Source organism: Neopsephotus bourkii, unplaced genomic scaffold (genome assembly GCF_033783945.1).
Source record: "Neopsephotus bourkii isolate Nb327-2 ecotype Australia unplaced genomic scaffold, CSIRO-AGI_Nbou_v1 NB_1663, whole genome shotgun sequence".
NCBI lineage: Eukaryota > Metazoa > Chordata > Aves > Psittaciformes > Psittacidae > Neopsephotus > Neopsephotus bourkii.
Window position 1 is genome coordinate 3081584 of NW_026902137.1, and position 23615 is coordinate 3105198.

Here is a 23615-nt window from a genome sequence, read left to right on the forward strand (position 1 = left end):
GAAAGCCAAATACAAAGGCCTTTTATTAACAAATAACCTTTTGTCTTTAGGCCACACCAAATATATTGTCACGCATTTTGGGACTAATGATGACCCAGCCTATACAACTGCAAACCGCAACTAGAAAAGTTGGAAAAAGGCTTACAGAGTTCTACTCCTGCTTTACGAGAAGCCTACTTGTACTAGTCACTGATTTTGGTATTAAGACTTGGAAGCTGGTTGCAAAAAAACCCCAGATTCTCCCTCCTCCCCAGTATACCTACACTAACCACAATTCTGAAATAATATTCAGGAAAAAGAATAACACAAGAAATCCTCAGCATCCCATCTGAGTCATGGAATGTAGCCTGGGGCTACTCACAGGGAAGGCAAGTAAAACCACAAGATTTGTTATGCATTTAGGTAAAACAGGGGCTTCAGAGGCCACTAAAAAAAAAAAAAATCAAGTTAGCAACAGGGTGGCTTTCGGCTTGGTTCTTTTTTTAGTTAAACAGGTCTAATTTGTATGAGTTCTCTAAAAATAATGTTAGGAAACAAATGAACCAAAAGTAGCAGGCAAATTTCCTGAAAAGAAATAGCCAGAAAACTAGTCCTTACATGTCTGGTTCTTGTTTCCATAACACCAATTGATTTGCTGGCACATTCTAAAATAACAGACTCTACAGCAGCATCAACACAGGTCTCTCCTGCCCTGTAAAATGGAACTCCTATCAAAAGAGCTAAAATAAACAAATAATACTACATAACAATTTGGTTTGGGATGACATTCCACAATAAACAGGATTTAAACGCCAGGTTCCAAACAATCCACAGCATTTACAAACTATCCATTCTTGCCCTTATGCATACTTAAAAAAAAATATTCAGGTTTTGTCATTTTCCATTATAAAAAATTGCTGCCATTATACAATGCACACCCAGCTGAAACTGGGTAAAGCAACAGAAGTCAATGCAAGTGATGACAGCACGGTACCACCAAAGGTGTGAAGTGAATTCTTCCTAAAAATGATTTCAAGATTGCAGCATTTATTTACCACCAGACCAGACTTTACACTTTTCAAAGCGCTAACATGACCCCAAAGAGGGAGAAATCCTTGTGTAGGGAAAACAATGCCAACAGAACACAAATCTGAACAGAATAAACAGGACTTGACTCTGAATCTGTTCAGGCTGGGCAGGGGCATAGTTTCAATTCCAGGCAATCCCCAACTAACAGCCTATGCTTCTGTGAAACTATAAAAACAGCCCCCTGAGAAGATCCACTGTCTGGGTAGACTTTCTCTGGCCTTACTTAGGTAACTGAAGTATTAAGGACCATAACTTGCTAATGGCGAGGAAGCCTAACCTCTCATCATATCATAACATCACAATACTTAAAATGTAATATTTGTGTGAAATGCATTCTGGCAATAATGTTTTATTTACGAGACAACACTTCCTCCACCTGCTGAAAGTTCTCCCAATACAATGGGTCAATAGCCAACATTTATAAATGGCTTGTATTCACTTACAGGAATCTATGCAGACCTCTAGAGAAAAAACAACATCAGCAGAAATCATATAGAAGGGATGCTCGGGAAGCACTGCTTTGTTCCAGAAAGATCTTACTGACACCATTCTGGATTAGAACAGGGGCAATGCAGAGTATAATCGAACTGAAACCCAACTTGTAATAGAAAATTTCAGCAAATGGAATAAATGGCAGCAGGTAAACTGTGGTCTATTGAAAGTCAAACCAGAGAAAGTGTTAAAGAACCCTGAGGTTGAGCATTTTGGTTGTTAAAAAAGAATAATTCTCAGGAGACAAGCTCCAGGCCTGGGAAAAAATAAAGGAACCAAATCAGCCTTTGAGAGTCATTCTAAAGGCTGAAATATAAGCAGAAAATGAAAGAGAAAAACTGGACATACTGTCTACAAGGTTTGTTCCCTCCAGATATATAAATACTCAAGAGACTTTTAAAAAATGTTTATGAAGCAATGTTTTATAGGCATTAGGATGTTGGCACAGGAAAATCATTGGCACAGTTCTTGCCACTATGACACCATACTCACGGGAACCTTAGTGTGGATACGTAACGTTGTCTTTTCTTTGTAACATATACTATAGGGTGAATCTGTCATTAGAAAAGCTTATTTACTAATTCCAGGAAAAGTCAATGCCATTGAAAAAAACCTTACCCACTAAAAGGTGTGTACAACCGTTACACAATGTTGTGGTTAAAACTGGGATTCAGTTCCTGGGCAAAGTTCACTGTCCCATAGTTGCACATTTCATAATAAGAGTTTTAAATATGTCATCAACGTACAAACCTAATGATTAAAGGTCAAATCAAACCAGCTTGTAACTGTAAAACTGTATCCCGGAGGATATTTGCTTCCTGACATGTTCAGCTTTTAAAAATAACACTGACCATTGATGTCAAACCCCTTTACAACCCTACTTTGTAAAGTGGGGGCACATGAACTTTATGTTCATGACAGGTGGGCCGTTCTGCTGCATTCCACTAAGGAACCACGTTAGAACAAGATAGGGTCACAGGACAAGGCAGCATGGTGCATTCCAAGACAAACTGTACGGGTTGATTTTCTCCTTCCAGGATAGGCAAATACACAACAAATTGATTTATTTCATTAGTCATATCTGAAATCAAGTGATTACTATTGACTGTAAGGCCACTCAGAGAAGGAAACTGATGGCATCTTGTAATTCTCCCGTGTTTGGGCAGGGATACTAGAACATGTTAAATCTTTCAAATCAGACAGTTTAATAAGCCACTTAGTTGAATAGGGAAACATCTGCATTCCTAATGGTGTGAACAAGTGTTAATTATTGCTTGCTATTTCAGGGAAAATATGCTGATGATATCACAAAGGAAACGCATACCTACAAATAGTTGAAGATATTCTCCAGTTACTGGCATGTGTCCAGAGCTGAATACAAAACTCTTTGGGAGAGGCCACAGTCCTCAGCACTTCCCATAACTGGAAATACCTCAGCAAGGATTCAGTCTCATTATCAACAGTTTTTCATGCTTAGAAAAGAAGAATGATGCTGAAATACTTTGTGTTTCTGCTACAGTACCTTCACATTTCTAGTAGCCTAAATTAAACTGGATGTGGCTGCAAGGAATGGACAACAGCAAGGGAATTTTATTTAAGAAACTCCTGTGAAGTTTAAGCTTTTTTCCCCTTTGTTAAGGGTTTCAAAATACCACAGTATTTGAGAAATATGCCAACACACAATTCAATGCCCATAATCTACAAAGTGCCTTTGGTTAAAAGGCCTCACTAGCATAGTATCACACCATTTCTCTTTTATTTCTGCTTTCACAGGAAGGTTCATTGCCACAGAAGCTTGATCTGTTGATACTAGAATACTGCTCGGATTCAATCCTTTCACACAACTTCTATTTAAAGCACATCATGCTCATTAGGGAGGAAGAACTCCCTTTTGCTGAGAACACTGAGATGGAAGTTGGCAGATGCAGATCCTAGTCCCCATTTCATCAAGATTCCTCTGCAATTTTACACCGAGTAGTCAATGTTCCTCTGCTTCCTCACAGTATACTCATACATGGAAAAAAGGCAATTCATTAAAGGATTAATTGCACTGATAGCACGAAAGGCTCACAAAGAAGTCTTCTATACCATTCCAGCTCTCTCATGGGGCAGTAGAGAGCAGTAATAGAGGCATTTCAACCATCAGCTATTCTCGTAAACCTCTGGCTGAAAAGGAAGGTTTAATAAAACACTGAGAAATTTCCTTTGAGCCTTAAATTAGGGTTTGGAAAATGTCTTTCATACTACATCATTTAGTTGCTTTTTATGTAATTAATATATAATATATTTAAAACAAATATTCAAATCAAATGACCTTATTACCTCAATCAGCACTAAGCAAACTAAGCAGCACTAACCAAACTCCACTTCAGGTAATGGGTTGAACAGAGGACCATACAGCAACTTTGTTGCCCCTTTCAGACTGGAAACAAAAAGCTTATTTTTCCCAAGACCTTCCACCAACAGAAAAGGGTGAAAAATAAAACAGTTCCTCCTCATTCTAAATTCAGACAATCACAAAGACAGATCACGAATCACCTTACAATCTTCCCAAAGAAGCAGAATCCGAATTCATACAAGTATTCAGACTCAATACAGTCTACATGAAGACACCAAGATCACATACCCTTACAGTAGATTAATTAAAAGGTCTGTTTATTTGCTAGGACTATTTTTTAAGAGTAAAAAGCTACCCAGTTTCCTGGGAGCTTAAGAGATCCTGAACTGATTGAGACAGTGAAGGAATGTCATGTAGTGTCCAACAACAAGGGGAAGACCCTGAGAACCTGACGTGAACAGCAGGTCTCCACCAGAAGAGATACTTGCATTTACAAAACATGATGCCTTTAACAGCTCCAGTCAGCTTATGGGCACAACAGGTCTGCGGCAGGACCAAAACTCAGAGTAAGCAAATACACAAGCAAATACCTGTTCATCCACACACCTTCATTTCTACAAGCTCTCGCCAACTTCCATTCAAGTTTGACAAGGGTAAAAGGCCTATGCTTGTGGATGTCTCTCCAGATTTGGGACCTGACATGTTTTTTTAAATTTCATCATAACTTCATAATCTAAAGGCACACTCCCTGTTGCTCTGTTCCATATACAGGTCTCCCTGTTGGAAGTCACAGAGGCTTCATGCATAAAGGCAACTCTGTACAAGTCAGACATATTACAATACATTGTATTTGGTACTGGAAAAATGAGAAACAGCTTCCAATTTAGCACTGAGCAGAAGAGCAAAGAGTACTCCACAGAATAAGAATGTAAAAGAGATCACAATACTTTTCCTTTTAGCTGCTTCCATGCTCATCCAAGTTCATTCTTTACTCATCTGACATGATGTAAATGAAATTCAAATACCAAAGTAATGATTTTCTTTTAGAAGCATATTTACCATCACATTTCCAAGTCTTTGTACGCTGCAGAATTTTCCTGCCCAAAGGCACTTTTTGCGGTACACCCAAAAAGCACCTCCCCAGGGTGATTAGCACATTTACAGGTTGCTTAGTCTTCATCAAGCCTCTCAAAGAAACTCTTCTCAAGCCATTGAGATACAAGGCAAGCTCACAGGTATAATTTTATTTCATCTATGCATACACCAGTATTTTGCAGTAGTCTCTCATAGTGATTAAAACCAGAAAATGCTTAAGAATTTCTATATTAAATTTATGTCTATTTCCTGTTTAATTCAGCTGACAGCTCTTCTATTTCCCATAAATTGAATTAATCTGTTCTTGTTCTTTAAGACTGCTCTGAGGAAAACAAAGAAGATGTTATCAAGAGAAATTGAGTCGCCATTTCTTCCAATGAATTCTGAAATGCACACTTATGAGTCTATAAATACGGTATGGTGAGAATTTGCTGGATAAAAATGCCAATGCAGAATAAAGCATTAGCATTTGCTTCAAATGCTAATCAAATTGATAATAAAGGAAAATACAGGGTGGCTTTATTTACTATAAAAATGACTGCTCTACAGAAAAGATGTGCAGATAATGTCTGCTGTCTTAAGTTCTGCATTGTAGATTCTCCAACTTAAGGAAATACTTTACAGGATTTCCACAGAACTATGTGAACACCTTGGTGAAAGCACTGCAGAATTCAAAGGCCACATTCCTTGCATTTTTTAGCAAAAAATATCTTCATGCACAGAATGTTTTATTTTATTGCATTTAAAAAACGGAGGCATAAGAAGCAGCAGCATCCCCATTTTCACTGCACTTAGAAATTGCTGTTACTGGCAGTAAAATCTGGATTACCAGAAGGTGGGAAAAGCCGTTCCTGCACGTGCTGCTACATTTAAGAACAGAATCAGGTGTAGCTGGAAATACTGCAGCAAACAAATCAAGAGACTAATCACTATATAGAAGAGCAGTGCTAATTAGCAAAGCTGCTTAGCTCTCACATTTCATCTCAATTCTGTTCACTGAAGACAGGAGGGAGACTGGCTTTTTTCTTTTTAAGTCCTCATGTACTCATTATTTAGGCTGTATTTAAAGTCAAGGCACTGTAATATTACTGATCTGACGGACTAGCCTAAATATGCACGTAATTTTACTGAATACAGGCTTAAAAACTTAAGCTTTTTCTTATAAATTAAAACACAAGAAGAAACTCTAAACCAAGGTGAAAACTAGGGGGCTTAATCTGTATTTGACAACAAGAGGGACAAATAGACAAATCAACAAAAAAATGCAACCTTCATTCCTGGGTATCAAGATTAACTAAATTTGATATTGAAGTAAAAATTGGAAACACTGCTTTAAATTACCAAAATCAAACCTCCTATGCAAATCACTTAATCGCTATTTCTCACAGCTTCATGCTCATTAGCTGGTATCCATTAAATACGCTGATTTCCTGATACATATAGTCTATGAGTTACTTTTGCTAAACACATGAATGTCGTATAAATAGACATAAGCAACTGTATATTTTAATAGATTTTAAAATCACTTTTACTTTCTTTACTTCATCACGAGCCAGGCAGTGTCACTTTCTTATTTACAATGTTCTCTTTTTGTCCATGACCTTTGTTTTAGGTGGCGATCAAAGTTCTATTTAAACGAAGGAAACCAGTACATTAACTTTTATTTAATATGGAATTCTAGCTGGATGCATGAAGTACAGCAAAGTTAAAGGCTTAGCAAAATACATTACATTTTTTTAAAAAGAAGCTTTTTTTAAAGAAGCAACTGGTGAATTAAGTAATTGTTTCCAGTCACCACAGCACTCTGCTTTGTGGAAGCAATGAGTTTGTACCTTTTAAGGGTATTTTTTTCTTTTTTCCAGTTTTAATAGGAAACTAACCTATTTTTAATTTCTAATGTCACATTACTGAACAGTACAGCAAGCTAAATGGACTACAGGGATTAATTTTCTGGTATAAATGGTTTGTTCACTTCAAAGAAGCCCAGGTTCCTAGTCAGTGCTTTCATTTCTGGAAAACTTTAGCAGTCAAAACATACAGCACAAATATTTTTTTCTTATTTAAACAGCTTTATTCTTAGATGGAAAAAAAAAAGAACTTCCCACGTTAAATATTTTCACTATATATGTGCACACTGTTTTTAATTATGTATCTTACTAAAGAATTACTTTAAAAAAAATAAATCAAGTTCTCTGCTTTAAAAAAAAATAAATCAAGTTCTCTGTAAATAAAAAATGGTTTTCATAAATTATGCATGATCCTACAGAAATCCTGGAGACTTTATTGTTTCCTGGACAAAAAAAAAAGGACCAGCAAAAGATCTGTTTTTTTAAGTGATTTACACAGAATTCACCTACCAGCAGCTGACAGACCTAGACACCCCCCTCACAGCGCACACATCCTGGTATGCCAAAACCTCTCCATGCACAAAGGCAGCTGCTCCCAGCATGGCTACAGCAACCATGTGGGACCATTGGTAATTCCTGCACATTCAAAAACTTGCCATTCCAGGTAACAACTCCTACTACAACTGCTGTCAAAGAAAGATGGTCCCCAGGAATTTGCTTGGGAACCTAACAGCTGAGTTCTGTACTAGCGTTTGCTTTTACTTATTAAAGTAATGTCTAGTTAGCAAAAAAGTCAGGTACTACTTTATGCTTATACTAAATGTATTTTAATTATTAATGAAAAATGTTTCACGTCAACATAGTATTTCTTAGTACAATGCAATGGGCTAGCTCACAAGCTAAGCAAAGCCTGGGGTACTACTGCAGACTAAAGCTGAAACTGAAAAAATCACCCAATAAATAGGTTAGCAATGTCCAGATTTGCTATTCACTTATAACAAAAAGTTATCTGATACTGCTGTTCACTTTCAAGAATAAAAAATTCCTATCAGGCATCTATCTAATGTGGACAAAAATCAAAGATTTCAGGAGATTCGTTACTAGCTATACACATTTTAATTATGAGAAAGAGAAATGAAGTCCAGTGGCTGCCTGCCCCAGAGGCCCTATACTAAAAGGTAGCTTCAAAAGAAATCTTTTAACTAATCTATATTAAAGAACTGGTGTCTGCTATTACAGAATAGGAAAACCAGCTTCATTAAGGTTCTGTTAAACTCCAATCAGGTAAGCTCAATTGGATTAACTAAAAGTCCATCTAGAAGGACCTGCTCTGTGTAGATAAGATAATGGAAATGTAAAAACCAGTAAGTAAAGATTATTTGAGAGGATCTGGTACCACATCACTCTGCTGGTACTGTCTGTAATACTCCCCATTCCTTTTTGTTAACAACATTAACATTCTTGAGTTAAAATACTTCACATACTCATATGGTCTACCACTTCTGCACCTCAAGATGCAACTTCAGATCATCGCTATTTTACAGATAACAAGACTTTAAAAAGTCACTAGAACAAAAGTGTACAGGACATTGAGGTGACCTGCGCAGAGTCTGGGTAAGAAAAAGCAAGAGCCCAAAATTTTCTTGCCGTAAGAGCTATCCATGTAATATTACCCAGATACTCAAGAAACAAGGCTCTATCTCCCACCTTTCCCAGCATCTGATTGGTTTGCCCACCAGAGAAAATTTTTGGCCTATTCCACACCCCAAAAATCTGTGACATTTGAGGTATCCTCATGGGAAATGGGCCTCTTCAGAGTGGATACGTCTGTTATTACATTACAAAGCTAGCAATGCTGTCAAACCAGAGGAGCTCTCCTCTTCTTCCACGATGTATTTAGACAGGAGTAATAACATATCTATCATTATACACATCAGGGTGATTATCTACAGGGACGGATAATTTTGTTCTGTTGCCTACATAATTAAGGAACACTTCTGGCAGCAAGGAGAACCCAGTTCACATCTTTTCTTACTGAGACTGTATTCTCTTATTACCTTCTTGAAGATTTTGGTGTCAAAACTACCTTAAGGACTCCCACCACCACCCCTGACCTACTGTGGAGTAACATATTACACAGTTTGTACCACCTCATTTGCACCACACTGTCCACGGGCCATGTCACAAACCAGCCCTCAGAACTGATCCCTGTTAAAAATAACCCCCCCCAAAATAGAAGGGAGAAGGAGTAAGGGTTACCAGGGTTATTTTTAACCTGCATGGGTTCAATAGTCTGACTGATGCTGGGGACCCAATGGAGGTTTTCTTGGCGCAAGTGAGGGTGGCACATCATGGTGTGGAGGAGAAGGAAAGGATCGCTGTGGGCAGAGGGGATGCTAAGCCAGCTTTGAGGCTGAAGTCAGCAGCTGGTAAAGTTCAGGTTCAAGGACACCACTCAGAAACCGTAATAAAACTATTCAGCAGCATTGGTAGTGGGAGATTCAAAATAACTACAATGGAGCAGTGTAATAAAAAATAAACTGGGACCAAAAGACCTGCAGACAATTCCACCAACACCCTAAAAACGATGCATCTCTTCTAAATATGTATTTTGCTAGCTCTAGAGAGCCTTCGGCTGGAGTGCTTCTGCAGTTATTTTTCATTTCAATAGTGAATATTTGGGTTCCACTGCTTTTTGAATACCATCTTGCTGAAGTTTTTGTAGTATTTTCAAGAGACATCTTCCTTAGCTGAGTCCATATCAATTAAAAATAGACAGTTGTAAATACTGTTCTGCTATTTTGAATATTTCATCAAAACCAGAGAATTATAAAAGGACTGAAACCCATAATAAGTTTTATTTGGTAGCTTGCTTGAAACTGGTCGATCATAGAAAGAAAAATGTTCATAGAAGAACGGCATTTCCTTTCCTCTTCTAAAAGTAAAAGCAAAAAGGGATGAGAAAAAGGACACTATTAGAGTTGGTAGTAGGGATGGGAGAAAATATCCTAACCACAGTCTGGTATGCAGAACAGGAATAAAAATATCACCTCTATAACCCAGCTAACCCAACATCACACTATATTTGAAACAGATATACAGCTGGTCAGAAGTATTAAAAATACTTATGAGATTGAATTTTGACACTGAAAACATACAGATACAATTGTGTTGAGTCAAATACCTCCAAGAACAATCACGACAGAAAAGCCATTTGGAAGTTCAGTTACAAGCATTGTTTGTTTTTATTTTCTATTTTAACTGATGGAATATTTTTAGAAAAAGCCTGAAATTTTGCTTCATGAGATGTTTGTTCTTACACCCCACACTGGTCCTGTAAAGCATGCATTCATCTGGTCACATAGAAAATTAAAGAGCAGAATTTAGTCCTACAAAGTTCAGCTGGTGTGAGATAATTAAAAAAGCAGTTCTAGCACAAATTCGGGCAAGTTCTCAGATTTCCTGCTCAAGCAAACCAACTATGGTAGTTATTTCATTAGAGAGCCTCAATTACGAACATAGTTAATTTTATAATTTCTAAATCACTTATTTCTCCCTATTTAAAAATACTATTTCTCATGGTATCATCTTAAAACAGAAGCCCAGCATCAGTAATTACATGTATGCCTTCAGATCCTTACCTCTGTTCCAATATATCAACACATAGATTATGACCTCGTTTCTAAGGCTCTGAGTAATGCACATTCACAATCAGCTCGATTATTAAAATTAAATGCTTCCACTATCTCAAAAGAGTTCAGTTTGATTAACTTCCGAGGTTTTCATACTTTAACTTTCTTTTTCTTTGCTTAGTGTCATCATATTGGCCAGTGACAATTTAATCACATGATAAAAACCCCAACTCGAATAAAGGAAATGATAATGGTCCTCCTTAAACGATAATCTTTTGTAAAAAATTGGTAGTGTCATGTTTTCAAGAAGTACTGAAGGCAGAGCTCTATTTTTATCATGGAAAGCATGATCTCTATTATTCTCAGTGTTCATCCATACTAGAAGGGCTAGTACTTTTTTGCAAGACTTAGTCTAAGCTCTCTATGCCTGTGCATTGCCTTCTGGAGAGCTCGCTAAATTAATGTTTCAGAAAAGGTGAATGGGCACTTAAAGAGAAGCAAAATGGCCTTGCATTTTAAGAGTACAGCACTAAGTATTCAGAGCCCTCAAAGAGTATCTCTTTGGTACATGCATGTTCTTTCTCCCTGCTCTCATCAAATATATACTGAAGAAAGTATGTCTTTGTAACAGGTGAAATATGATTCCCCAAGAAGAAAATGGAAGAGACAAAAAGTTCTTCAACTCAAAACAGAGAACACTGCATATGACTCACATCACTAAAAATTCCCCTCCCTTCTTTAGCATTAATATGCAATATAGGAAAAAGTTTAGCTGCCAGTTGGTTAAATTCTCCCACCAGAGTAGTGAGAAGAAAGTAGATAATCAAGACTCTCCTAGACAGAAAGCAAAACTAGCCTAAGACTATCCTTTACACTTACAGAAAATTACTTCTTTTTCTTCAGAGTACTTTCAATTAATCTGTAACAAAGTCAGAATCTTTTCTACAGAGGTACCCAAGCATCACACATTTCTAGTATCATGCATTGAGAGTTGGCATCTAGGGACATTCTAGACCTTAACTTGTTTTAAAATACACAATTAAAACGTAGGTTCAGTTTTTCAGGTACCAAAGAACTATAAACTACATTCAGACAAACTCAGAAATCAGACACATAATAGCCTCTATAATGACCAAGAGCCACAATACTCCTTCAAAATTTGTGGATAACGTATATCCAGTTTAAAACCAGAACCCTGCATTTACATATGAAGTAGCTAATCACACCAATGAAGCTAGCCACTAGTCACATTTATGCACACACCTAAACCTCTGTAGACTCAGGGCTTAAAAATTTAAGACAATACCTGTGCTCAGAGAAGAAAAACTAGTTTGACTGGAGCACCGTTATTCCTGAAGTCATGTGTCATTCAACACATCAAAGACTTTCACTAAACTTGACGTTATTTATGGACCTGGTAAATACATTTCTATTGCTTTAGACATCAAGTGCTTGTTACCATTTGGGCTACCAGAGATAATGCATACTGATATTAACTTTTATATAAAAAGTTAATGTAACGCACACACACTGGACTGACTGACTCACCACCGTACAATTAGCCCTTGCTGCAAAGAAAAAAGTAATTATTGTTTGGTTTTTTAAAAAATCACTGCATTTCAACTGAATGGAAGAAAGCACCCTAAAACAGTGAGGTAGAAGAGACAGGGAAAATCAAGTATTTCAGTGTAAGTTAGGTCACTGGAACTTGCTACAGCATTGTTACAGATCACAACCTGAACTATCACAAAACAATGGGAGGTAGGACAGCTGTGGGCATGCAGCCAGTTCAAGAGCACACTGGCTGGAGTCAGGAGCCTTTTCTCTCAAATATTCTCCTAACACTACCTTCAAAGCATGAACCTTTTGTCCCCCTAGTAGGGGAGATCATCCATTAAGTGACTATGAATAACACCGACAAGTGTCAAAACCAAAGAGGAGTCAAAGTTAAACATCACAAAATCTCTTTGATTTATTTAAGATTCTTCAAGATAAAATGACTGATGTTACATTTTCTGTGCTAGAAAAGAACCATACACCCTTCCCTCCATCCACCTGTCTATGCCTGCTGAACTGTGACTGATTTGAAGACTACAATGCCAGTACTTCCACTTACTTGCTGATAACACAGGACTGCTGCCTTGTACACAACTTATGTGGGTTTGGTTGGTTGCTCTTGTCTTATATATAAAGGCTTATCAAAGCAGGGAATTTCCCAGAAGTGGCAACAGTTGCAAAAGGTAACTATCATTGGTTTCATAGACCTCAATAATGTTTACAAATCAGTTACGAAAAACTTGCAAACTATCCCACTTCTTACTACTATTTATACTTGCACTTTCCAACATCTGGGAGTGACCACTGCTCGATACAGAACTCTGGTATAAATGGATCACAGTTTTGATACACCACCATAATTCTTACCCGCAGCCCTTCAGAACAATTCACAGAGAAAGAATACAAACTTTGAAATACTCCTGTATGACTTCAAGTATAAGATACTTCATGGTAATTAATAAAAATATCCTCTCAGTGTTTAAGACCTCAGTGTTTGCAAGCTGTATTTTCACAGGGTTCTGCTACCAGCCTGATTGAGGTACAGTAGAAATTAATCACAGAGAGGGGGTACAAAGTCATGCCATCAACCAAATAATTACACTTTCTGCATTTACTCTGGGACTGCTGGTATTTTGAATGATTAACTAGGACTGGGAGGGTTGGGGCAAGGGCATAACATGTGGAGCCTTTGCAGAAAGCCTGGCTGACACAGCTGAGAACGTGTCTGAATCAGCAAGAAACTCTAGCATTCTTCCAAAACAGAAATACAGTATCACTAAATGCCAGCTAATCATCAACAGACTGTTGTGTGTATCTTCACTCCCTCTGGGCCAAGCAATTCCCAAAAATACCCAAATTTAACTGCCAGCACTGCTGAGTATTTCAGTAGAGCACAAAAAGGAGACAAGCACCTCTGTGCTCATGAAGAACCAGCTTGAATATTCTATATGAAAGTTGCTATACACTTCATTTGATTAGCACTGACCAACGACACCTACCGTGGTAATTCCCAGAGAGACCTCACTAAGCTTTGTAAATATTTACTACAGTGCAGTGAAATACAACCATCTGCATAAAAGCTTGACTGCAGCTGATGTGAATTACTTACTCACCGGTGGGAAATCAAAGTCTATCTGGTTAGCTAAATTTAAGATGTAGTCGATTCGAAACTGGTTCTCTGGATGGGCTAGTTCAACTGGAGGTGCCAAATTGCCCATTGCTGTCACTATTGTCTGCAGAGAAACAGAAATAAATAATAATAATGAAAAAAATAATAAATATTGCAGAGTATCTAAACAGCTCTGAATAATTGAAAACAATAGCTTGTAAGCTTACCTCTATAGCTTCTTTAATATTGTTTTTAATATCCTGAATTTTCATTTTCTTCTCCCTGTAATAAAAAAACCACATTATTAAATTTATAAGCCATAAAAGCAGAGTATCTTTTAGAAACAGAACATGAATTTGAAAACTGTTCCATCAGAACTGTGTTGTCACCATTGACTAAAGTGCTTTCAGTCCACAAATACTTTTGTAGATGCACTTCATTAAATACCTCATAACTTTTCTACTTAAACAGTAAACTTCTATTTGTATTAAAAACCCCAGTATCTCATTATGCTTAAATAAAAATTTATTGTAGTCTTAGACTGGGTCTAAGACATCCTGCAAAATCAAACAGATTTTGATTCATTTGAATGCAAACTACTAGACAAAGATGGAAGTTACTTGGAAAAGCATAAACTGGAAACAAATGGGGAGCAGGTAAGTTACTAAAAGTAGAAACAAATGAAAGAAGACCAAAGAATCTCAAAGTACTGAAAAAATTACAGTAGAAAAATGATGTCATAGCAGAAAAAGCTAGAGCAGGGAAACTCAACCTGACAGAGACATTCAAACTAGCACTTTAGATATAAAATCTAAATAATAAAGAGCTAATGCAAATAGCTAAAATTCCCTTCTAACAACAAGCAGAAGAGCAGGCTAGAAAACCACCTGGAATGCTCTATATGAGCACTGTCATTTGGGATTAACTGCAGACAAATTAAAAAGCATCACAAGCTCAAGCAAGCCAGAGTAAACCAGTGCCTCTGCTGCGTGGGCACTGGTTTATGTGTCAAATCTGACAACAGTTACCTTCAATGCTAAATAGTGCAATAAAATTAGATGCATGATCAAACATATGGTATTGACCAGGAACCAGCATCCCAGAAGTATTACACTAGTACTGAGACAGTAAGTTGTAACTTAATTGCAATGTACTATGACACAATTTTTACATTAATTTCTTACTATACACAACATAAAATGACTAGTTTCAGATAAACCAAGTGAGCTATATAATTACTAAAAAAAAAAAACAGCTAGATTGTCTAAGTGACCTTTTAATCTTATTAAACTGTTTCTACAGAATGCTTTACCTGAATATTTATACCAACTATTTTTATGTTTTTCATTCTGAAAACTAACATTTTCCAGCACAATATCCCAGAGACTTTAAACCTGCAACAGCATGTTTGCTTTTCTTACCCTTCCAAAGGTAGTGCTCACTCTTACAGCTTGAAAACCTCATTTTATTGATTTAATTAAGCATTTATATTGCAAATGCTTTTTATCACTTTTCCCTTTCTATAATTACTCACAACCAACAACCAAAATGAAACTGAAAGCATATTCACCAATCAAGAATGCAGAACAGCAGGGAAAAAAAAAAACAACCAAGAAACCAGTACTGCTTCAATAATTAGGCAGACTCAGACATCCAAGAGTGGTGAGAATTTTGATTATCAAATCAAAGATTAATGCAACTTCTGTAAAAGACAGGGTTAAGGAAAGCACCACCATGCCGGCCACGTGGTACACTGTATTACAGATACAGACATGGAGGACCTTACTATATATTCTACAGTTGTGACAGCATGACTGCAATGCAAGGGCTGCTCTTAGAAATGGAAAGCAAGTGGCAGCATCAAATCATCTCATTCAGTGACTTTGCTGTGTAGAGAGAACATGTCTAAATCAGCACCCAAACAGAAACACGATTATCCCCTAAACTTCAGCTCCTCCTCGCTGACCACTGCATGTATTCTCAAAACTGTGGGGCTGGGTGAGGAAGGTCAGTGAAGCTTGATGAGGAAAGAAAATTAAATGCTCAGCAATCTGATGTAAATTCTTTGTTTCTCTAGACTTCCTGATCTGCCTACAGACCACCTTATTCCTGAAGACTACCAGTTTTTTGCTTCAGGGATTTGGCACTGCTGATGGGAACAAGGCAGTGAGCCAACAAAGACCAAAAGCACTGAGCTAAGGAAAATAAGTAAGACAGGAAAAGATGAAAAAACGAGGTCTTTTTCACCCTCTTCCTTCCCATCTTCAATGCTTTGTATTGCCCCGTATCTTAAGAAACTGTCCATTCCACAAACTAAGACTTACAGTAGGTGTATCAACACTGTTTTTCAGTTAGTGCATGTATGGGGGCAAAAACATCAGCCACCTTCTGGTTTTTAAAACTTATGTTCCATTATTTAATAAAATGTAAATAATGGCATTTTACCCATGACAGTGTAAGCAATTTGTCTGGCTTGATTTTGCCTCTAATTTTCAGCTGGGTTTTGAACTTAATGAACACGTATCCAGATTCCACCTCACCAAGATCAAAAGGGCAACTGATACACTGAAAGTTTAAGCAAGATATCAGTATTTTTAAAGGATTAAATAAAGAAATACTATTAAGTCATTTTGCTTTGTTTTGGAACATCAATAGAAAGATAGAAGTTTTAAAAGCCTTTAGATTTTTTTTCCCGCCCCATGTATTTGCTTTTTTAAAAGCAAACTCTAGTTATATTCTCTCCCCTAGAACACTTGCAAGTAACTGCTTCGAAGCGTCACTCAAGTGCACATTTACCTGACTCTTCCACACCATACAAAAACCCACATTATTTTTATTACAGGTTTCGGTGCAACTTTCACCTTTACACCTCTCCACTGACCCTCATGCATACTAGCAGCACTGCAGAGTGATGTAAAACTCTGGCAATTAGCAAACTGTTTGATAACCATCATCATCTTTATAACAAAAATACTCATAGTTCCTATTTCTGGTTTTGTTGCCATGGCCCTATAGCACGGCCGGTAAACAAGGAATCTTATTACACGGCAGTGAATGTTTTGTAATGTTTGCTAAGCATAAATTTTCCATGACAATGACATACTTCATTCTTCTGGAACTCTCAACAAGTTCATCAATCACCCATCCAACAGCTTACATACACTGCAGCTTCCCTTCAAAAAGAAAGGTGAAACTCATTTTATTCAGGGACTAGGAAGTGCAGCAAACAACAGCTAAACCCCACCTCTGCCAGCATTCTTTTTGAGAGATCCCAGCCAGGTCGCACCTCGAATTTCCAAAAGTAATTGAACTTCATTTGCCCCAACCACAAAGACTAGATACTAAACTTAGAAACAAATTCTTGCTTTTCTCTTTCCTACTCCCAGGTGCTGGCACGATGACCAAAACTACACAAGGAAAAAGCTGGGCTTCCAAAATGTTTTCCTCTGCAGCAGATGGAGTAGATTGGGAATGGCACCATGCTATCCTGGCTAATGAACAACTGCTGTCTCTGCAGGCCTGTTCTGTATCTTTAGATGCCATGGGTTAATAAGGTCATATTTTTAATCTTGTTTAAAACTTTTGCTTAAGCAGTGTAGAGTAGGCCAAACAACGCATTAAACTCTATTAGTTAAGGATTAGAAGAAAAATCTCAAATCCTGCTGTTTTCAATATTTAAATGGGCCAAAGCAAAGCTGCACATAGCTTTCAGGAAAACTAATAAAGTCTATTTTAGGCACTACAAAAAAAGATGACATTATAACTCAAATAACATGAAATTAGAATGACAGAGGAGGTCAGGAAAATCAAATATTCCTTGAAAACAAACCTTATCATTATTTAGTAAAGAACTTATCTACCTGTGGCTGATGCTTTGCTACTAAAATGGCAACACTTTTACTCAGACTTCATCAAATCCTATGCAATGAAAACATTACCAAACAGATTACCAGAAAATGAACTATTGTAATGTTGTTTTACCTTCCAGATAATATGAATAACCATTACTTGGAACAAATATTTAAAGTTTAACAAGACCATTCCAGAGGACCAATGATTCAGCTCACCCAGCATAAACATCTTACAGGTAGGAAAGTTAAAAAAACCCTCAGTGCTGAAATAAATGGTCAAAACATGTTGAAGAACTGAAATAGTAACAAAAAAAAACCCCAAACCATAAAAACCAAAAACACATAAAGAAAAAAAACCTGTGACCCCTTTATGCCATCAATCTAAATGCCCGAAAGCAAAGTTTGGATTTCTTGGTTAAGGAGCTGTGCGCCTTGTTGCAAAGTTTTCTTCAACAGGCAGAGTTTGGACAAGATTGCAGAGAAAACTCCAAAGAACTACCTAGTTTTAAATCAGAATGTAGTATATTACTACTTTTTTTTCCAGCAAAAAAACAGGTAAGGTTTTATGAACAGAAATGAAGTGCCACGTCTTCAAACACCACAAACTAGAAGAAAAAAAAAAAAATCCAAAACACTCAGAGTGAAAAGCAACAATAATAAAATTGGTTTTTCCTTTAGAAGGAAAGATAGCCATGCTAATAAAGTACTATCATTTTAACATGTATCAATTATCTAAGTTAGAGGGGAAACTCACCCCATATCTCCCCCAAAAATTTCTGATTATACAGTAAAATGTATACTTTACATGTAGGAATATTTTAGGAACCAAACATCAGACATGTCATGAAGAACACTGTGAAGAGGTGAATTTAATGCTGTGGGATGCATCATTTGAGTGAAAGTGAAAAGACTGTGATCAGATAATATGAAACATAAAAAGGCTTTTAATGAGGGTAAATGATGATTGCCAATTAATCCACTATGAACATGGCCTAAGAAAGGAACATAATCTGGAATACGAATACTTCCAATGTGAATACTGGAACATTCTTTGTATATTGCAGATATAAATGCTAGCTTTCTTTTTTGAAAAAATGTAATTTTCTCAGTTTGTCTTTTAACACGTGATTTCCTATGTGCAGTCTTAGCATAATAAATAATGCCACATAATGGTTTGTGATTTAATAGTATGCCTTCATTATTTCACCACAAGTGAGCCTGTCTAGAATCCTGAGGGGTATGTAACTGCATGGGCAGAGTACACCTACTTAAATACTTCTGGGTTTGTATTCTATAATAATCCCCCACAAATCATGTTGAAACGTTATTTATCACATTCCAAATTCTTTGTAGTTCTCGGGATGCTTTTTGCAGATAATAAAAGGCAGAAAGTTTCTCTTTAAACTTGCACTGCAAAACGTACATGCCTGGAGAGCATATACAGACCATTTTAATACGGCATATTAAAATGTAATCATATGATGTTAACACAGGGCATTAGCTTTTGTCTTCTTTACAAGGTTCTGAACAGCCTGGGTTTAACACCTTCAGTGACTGGTATAATGCATAAATTACATTTATTTCTGGACTGTCAGACTTTGCTCACTCTTGAACTTGCTGACAGAGCAACTCTTATCTCATGAAAAGCTTCCCTTGCCTGTGCAAAGCACTGCAGTGAAGTGAATCAATCTGCAAGTATAACAGCCAGAATAAAAATCTTGCAAAACAATTTGTTTGCCTCTGGCTTTTCACAGGAAAAAAAACCCCATGTTGTTCTGTTTCGGCATAGGCATCCCTTGGTTTGCTTTACAGGTATCACTAACAAAGGTGCAGACAGCCATGAGCTGTCCCCCTTCTGCTCTCCTCTGCCCATTACAATTACACACTGAAAGCAAATGAAAAGTTAATATATGAATTTAATTTTAAAACACAATCCACTTCCTTGATAGGCACTCATGCACATCACAGACATGTGGGCCTTAAATGTAGCTATTCATCTAAAAATGGTGTCTTTGATGCAGTGGATCCACACTTGTGGATTTCATAAATATCCCATAAAATCTGCAGTAAAATTTGTTTACTGCACCTTATGGAAGTTAAGAGAAATGCAAACAGCACTACCTGCCAACCCACCTCGTAAAAACAGAGCAGTGCAGACAAAATCTTCAGACACAAGACCACAAGCAAGGAAATTCAATTAAGGTTTTGCTACCAATCCACAATACAAAAATTCTGTGGTACTTTGGATTCAACAATAAGGTAGATTTGGTTTAGCAGCCTGGGTTATTTCTAACAGAACAACATGGCAATTATCCCAAAATATAACAGCTAGAATGGCAAACAGGGCAGAGGCCAAGTTAGAGGCACTTGAAAATGGGGCAAAATAGTTGCCTAGAGTATTCAGAGGGAAGCTGAAATAATTCACCTCAGACCTATAACAAAGTGCCAATTTTGCAGATAAAACTGCTAAAGCGAAACAGCAAAAACCACTGAATCTCTTCTGCAAATTGAACTCTTCATTTATATCACAGCACAGAGAACGCAGCAATTCTGCCAACTTCAAAGAGATTTTCTATTCTGTACTGTTTGAGAACAAAAGGGACGAGCACATGCGGTACCATGGGGTAGGAGCTACCATGCATCAGCTGCACAGCAGTCACTGTGCAGCTTTCAACAGGAAATATGATTTACTTGGGTCCTCAACTACAGCAGAATTGAAAGAGATTTTCTGATCACATTAATACTTTGCTCTTGACAACTCCATCACTTTGTAAAACGAAATCAAGTTACCCAAAGGCATAGCTAGCTGACAAAATGTAATCTGAAGTACTCTTGCTTTAGTCAATGCCATGCTGGTAACACCCACCAGGTATAGTATCAAGCACGTCACTGAAAGCAGCAGACCCTTGTTGCTGCTGGATGCAGAAATGAAGTTTTCCCTCCCCAGTACTGTGCTCTTCCTCTTAATCCACCTTTTCCACCCTCACCTACTTGACTTAGAAGATTCTTCTTAGGTTTATTCGTGCAAGTTTCTGGGTAACAACAAACTTTACCGTCCAACTACCAAAGATGATTTACTGGGAGAAAAAATACTAAGAACAGAAAAGAACAGCTATGAGAATAGATTATTTGCTTCCTCTGTAAGGAACAGCTTTTTGAAAAAGAAAAACCAAGAGGCTAAATAATTCTGTTATTATATACTTTGAGAAGACACAGCTAAAAAATACTTACTTTGCACAGATTTTACTGTGACCTAAATGATTTGTGAGAATTTAGTTCAGTTATCCCCTGAAACACAATCACTTTCACGCACACACACAAATGTATCAAAAGTTCCCTTTTAAATATTGGAAAAGACACTGTAAACTGCTTTACCACTGCTTGTTTTAATGTCCCCCAAGAGTCGCATACACATGTACTTATGTGGCCACAGATGAACGTATGATAAGAAACGTAAGCACAAAGACGTAATTTCTGTTTAGAGAATGATTCTGTCATTCCACAAGTTAAAAGGCAAGAAATACAAATTACTGAAGCAGTAATAAAAAAAGAGGCATCACAGCTTTGTGAAAGCAAGATGATGTTGTTTTCAATCATTATTTAAACTGTAATGTTAGGTGTTAGGGGTGTGACTTCTTTCTTATTTTAGGGAACAGTATCATAATGATATTACTCTAAAACAGGCAACACGAAATATAAACCTAATTAACTCCATGTTTAGGTTTATTTTCCCTGTGCTGTTATCATTGTGATAGCGCAGGTGTAAAGGTTAAAGGGTAGTTTTATTCTGCCTCCATGGCTATCAGATGCAAAGACTGGTCACTGGCAGGCTTGGCTCCTGCTGAAGTTCAAAGGAGCCAGGAGGGTAGCAAGACACATGCTAAAGGCTCTGTCCGAGGGGCTGCTCCAGCAGGCAGGAACAGCCCAGGCACATGGCACCCTGCTCATACCACCTGCCCAGCTGCATGTGGCACAGAGATGCTATTCTGGCTCGAAGCCACCTTGGGGCTCTCCTTGGGCTTTGCAAATTCCTCCGTAAAACCAGTTTAACTGGTTTGCAGTCCCCTTATACCTGTAAGTGGTACAAAGAGACCACCACAGACCCAGTGTTAAGAAGCATAATTCTTATGCTGAGCCATTTACCTCAGCTAATTAACTAGGAATAGTTTAGGTAAGGAATGAAAACAGAAGCATTCACAAAGAGCTCTGTGATACAGGAGGTTGACAAAGGCCCTTTAATTCATACTGTGCAATTAAACACCTTTGTAAATTGAAAACTTGGTCTCTAGTGCCTCTAGTTCTTCAAGCATGCATACAGAAGATAGAAAGGATAGCACACCAGTCCCATTTTGTCGCTCTAAGTACAGGTAATTATGCATAGTACAAAAAAAAGATGTCCTCAAAAGTTTAGTATTCTCTCTAGATACTTGATACAGTAATTAACAAGGCTGGAGTCCTCAGAGTACACTTTGTGATTCTTTTCTGGTACAGAAGGACACCTCTCAGAGCCAGCAGGAATAGAGGACTCAAGTCAAACCTGCTGAATCATCTTGCCTTGTACAATTCACTACCTTGAGATAACCATTTCAAACTGCTCTCAGGAAGCACAAAAATCTACTTTCTTGCTTATGGGGGACATAATCTTTGGTTGTTAAAAAAAAAATATGTGCAATCAAGGTTTCTAACAGACCATCTGCGGAAGTTATTGCAACAGCCAAATAAGCTTGTGCTTGTAAAGATTCAAATTTAGGCTCGATTTGGTCACAGAAACCGTTCCAGATACATCTGAACAGGACAAACACAAAGTGTCTCATCAGTAACAGTTAACAACAGGTACCTATGCAAAGAGATTTTTGCTACCAATTCATAGTTAAAACATTTGTGAGTTAGGACAGAAAATTTAGAACAGACATTCCATCATGAAATAGTCCTTCAACTCTTAATTTCAAACTCACTTCCAAATATTAATCAAGAAATGAAACAAAGCTTCTCCCTTCCTATGAAATGACCTGTAACATGACTGCATTTTCCTGAAAATTTTGCTTCACTCAAATAAAACATAATAATCTAAATCTCTGCATTTTTTAAATGCTGCAGGATTCAGGACTGAAAGCCCGTAATTCAGAATGACAGTCCGAAGAGAAAGGCAGTTAAAGCAGCAAATGTAGAGCAGCCCTCCAGTATCTGAAGGGGGGGGCTATAGGGATGCTGGGGATGGACTCTTCATTAGGGACTGTAGTGATAGGACAAGGGGTAATGGGTTCAAACTTAAACAGGGGAAGTTTAGATTGGATATAAGGAGGAAATTCTTTACTGTTAGGGTGGTGAGACACTGGAATGGGTTCCCCAGGGAGGTTGTGAGTGCTCCGTCCCTGGCAGTGTTCAAGGCCAGGTTGGACGAAGCCTTGGGGTGCCATGGTTTAGTGTGAGGTGTCCCTGCCCATGGCAGGGGGGTTGGAACTGGATGATTTTAAGGTCCTTTCCAACCCTAACTGTTCTGTGATTCTAATTTCAGCACCCAAATTAAGGGGGGGGGGGGGCAATCTGGAAAGGAACACATGAACTGTTTGTTAAACTGCACAGCTGTTACTGAAAGCTGACCTTAGATTTCAGTGAGACATTAATGTTAAAATGTTTTGTTCACCACACATTTCTTACGGCAGTGTCACTGATGTCATTGAATCAACTATCTTTACAGCTCTAAATCTGGAGTTTTTACCATTGACAAAATCAGAATCAAGAAAGACTTCCACACTTATCTCAAAAGATGAGTTGTCATCAGATACATGCAACTTTACTTACAGGCCTTAAGAATGCTTACAAAACTCAGCATTATCAGCAAAAACTAGATCAGTCCCTACTGATCTTAGCATTGGGGAAGTTCAAGTTCACAGTCTTTCTTAGCAGTGTGCTGTCACACCTAAGTGGTAATTTCCATTATACACTTTATTAATATCTAGATTTCAATAGAAAGGTAGTTTTGTGAAGAATATTAAGGATGTCATGTTTCCATGTGAACAATCAGCACAACATTCCCATCGAAATCCTTAGGAAAAAAAAAAACCTGTGAATTTTGTCAAGTATTGCTAGATTTCAAGAGTTGTAGTTGTGTATTTCTACTTCCAG

General features: G+C 37.5%; 1 protein-coding gene across 4 annotated transcripts in view; it reads right to left on the minus strand.

Moving 5' to 3' along the window:
* GNAS (GNAS complex locus) overlaps window positions 1-23615 on the minus strand; it is a 151771-nt gene that overhangs the window by 41543 nt on the left and 86613 nt on the right. For all 4 annotated transcript variants that reach the window (XM_061375514.1, XM_061375515.1, XM_061375517.1 and 1 more), the window contains exons 3-4: window positions 13866-13920; window positions 13643-13762 (exon numbers count right to left, since the gene is read on the minus strand). In XM_061375514.1, coding sequence (XP_061231498.1) covers window positions 13643-13762; window positions 13866-13920 — 175 coding nt within the window. The remainder of the gene's footprint in view (window positions 1-13642; window positions 13763-13865; window positions 13921-23615) is intronic.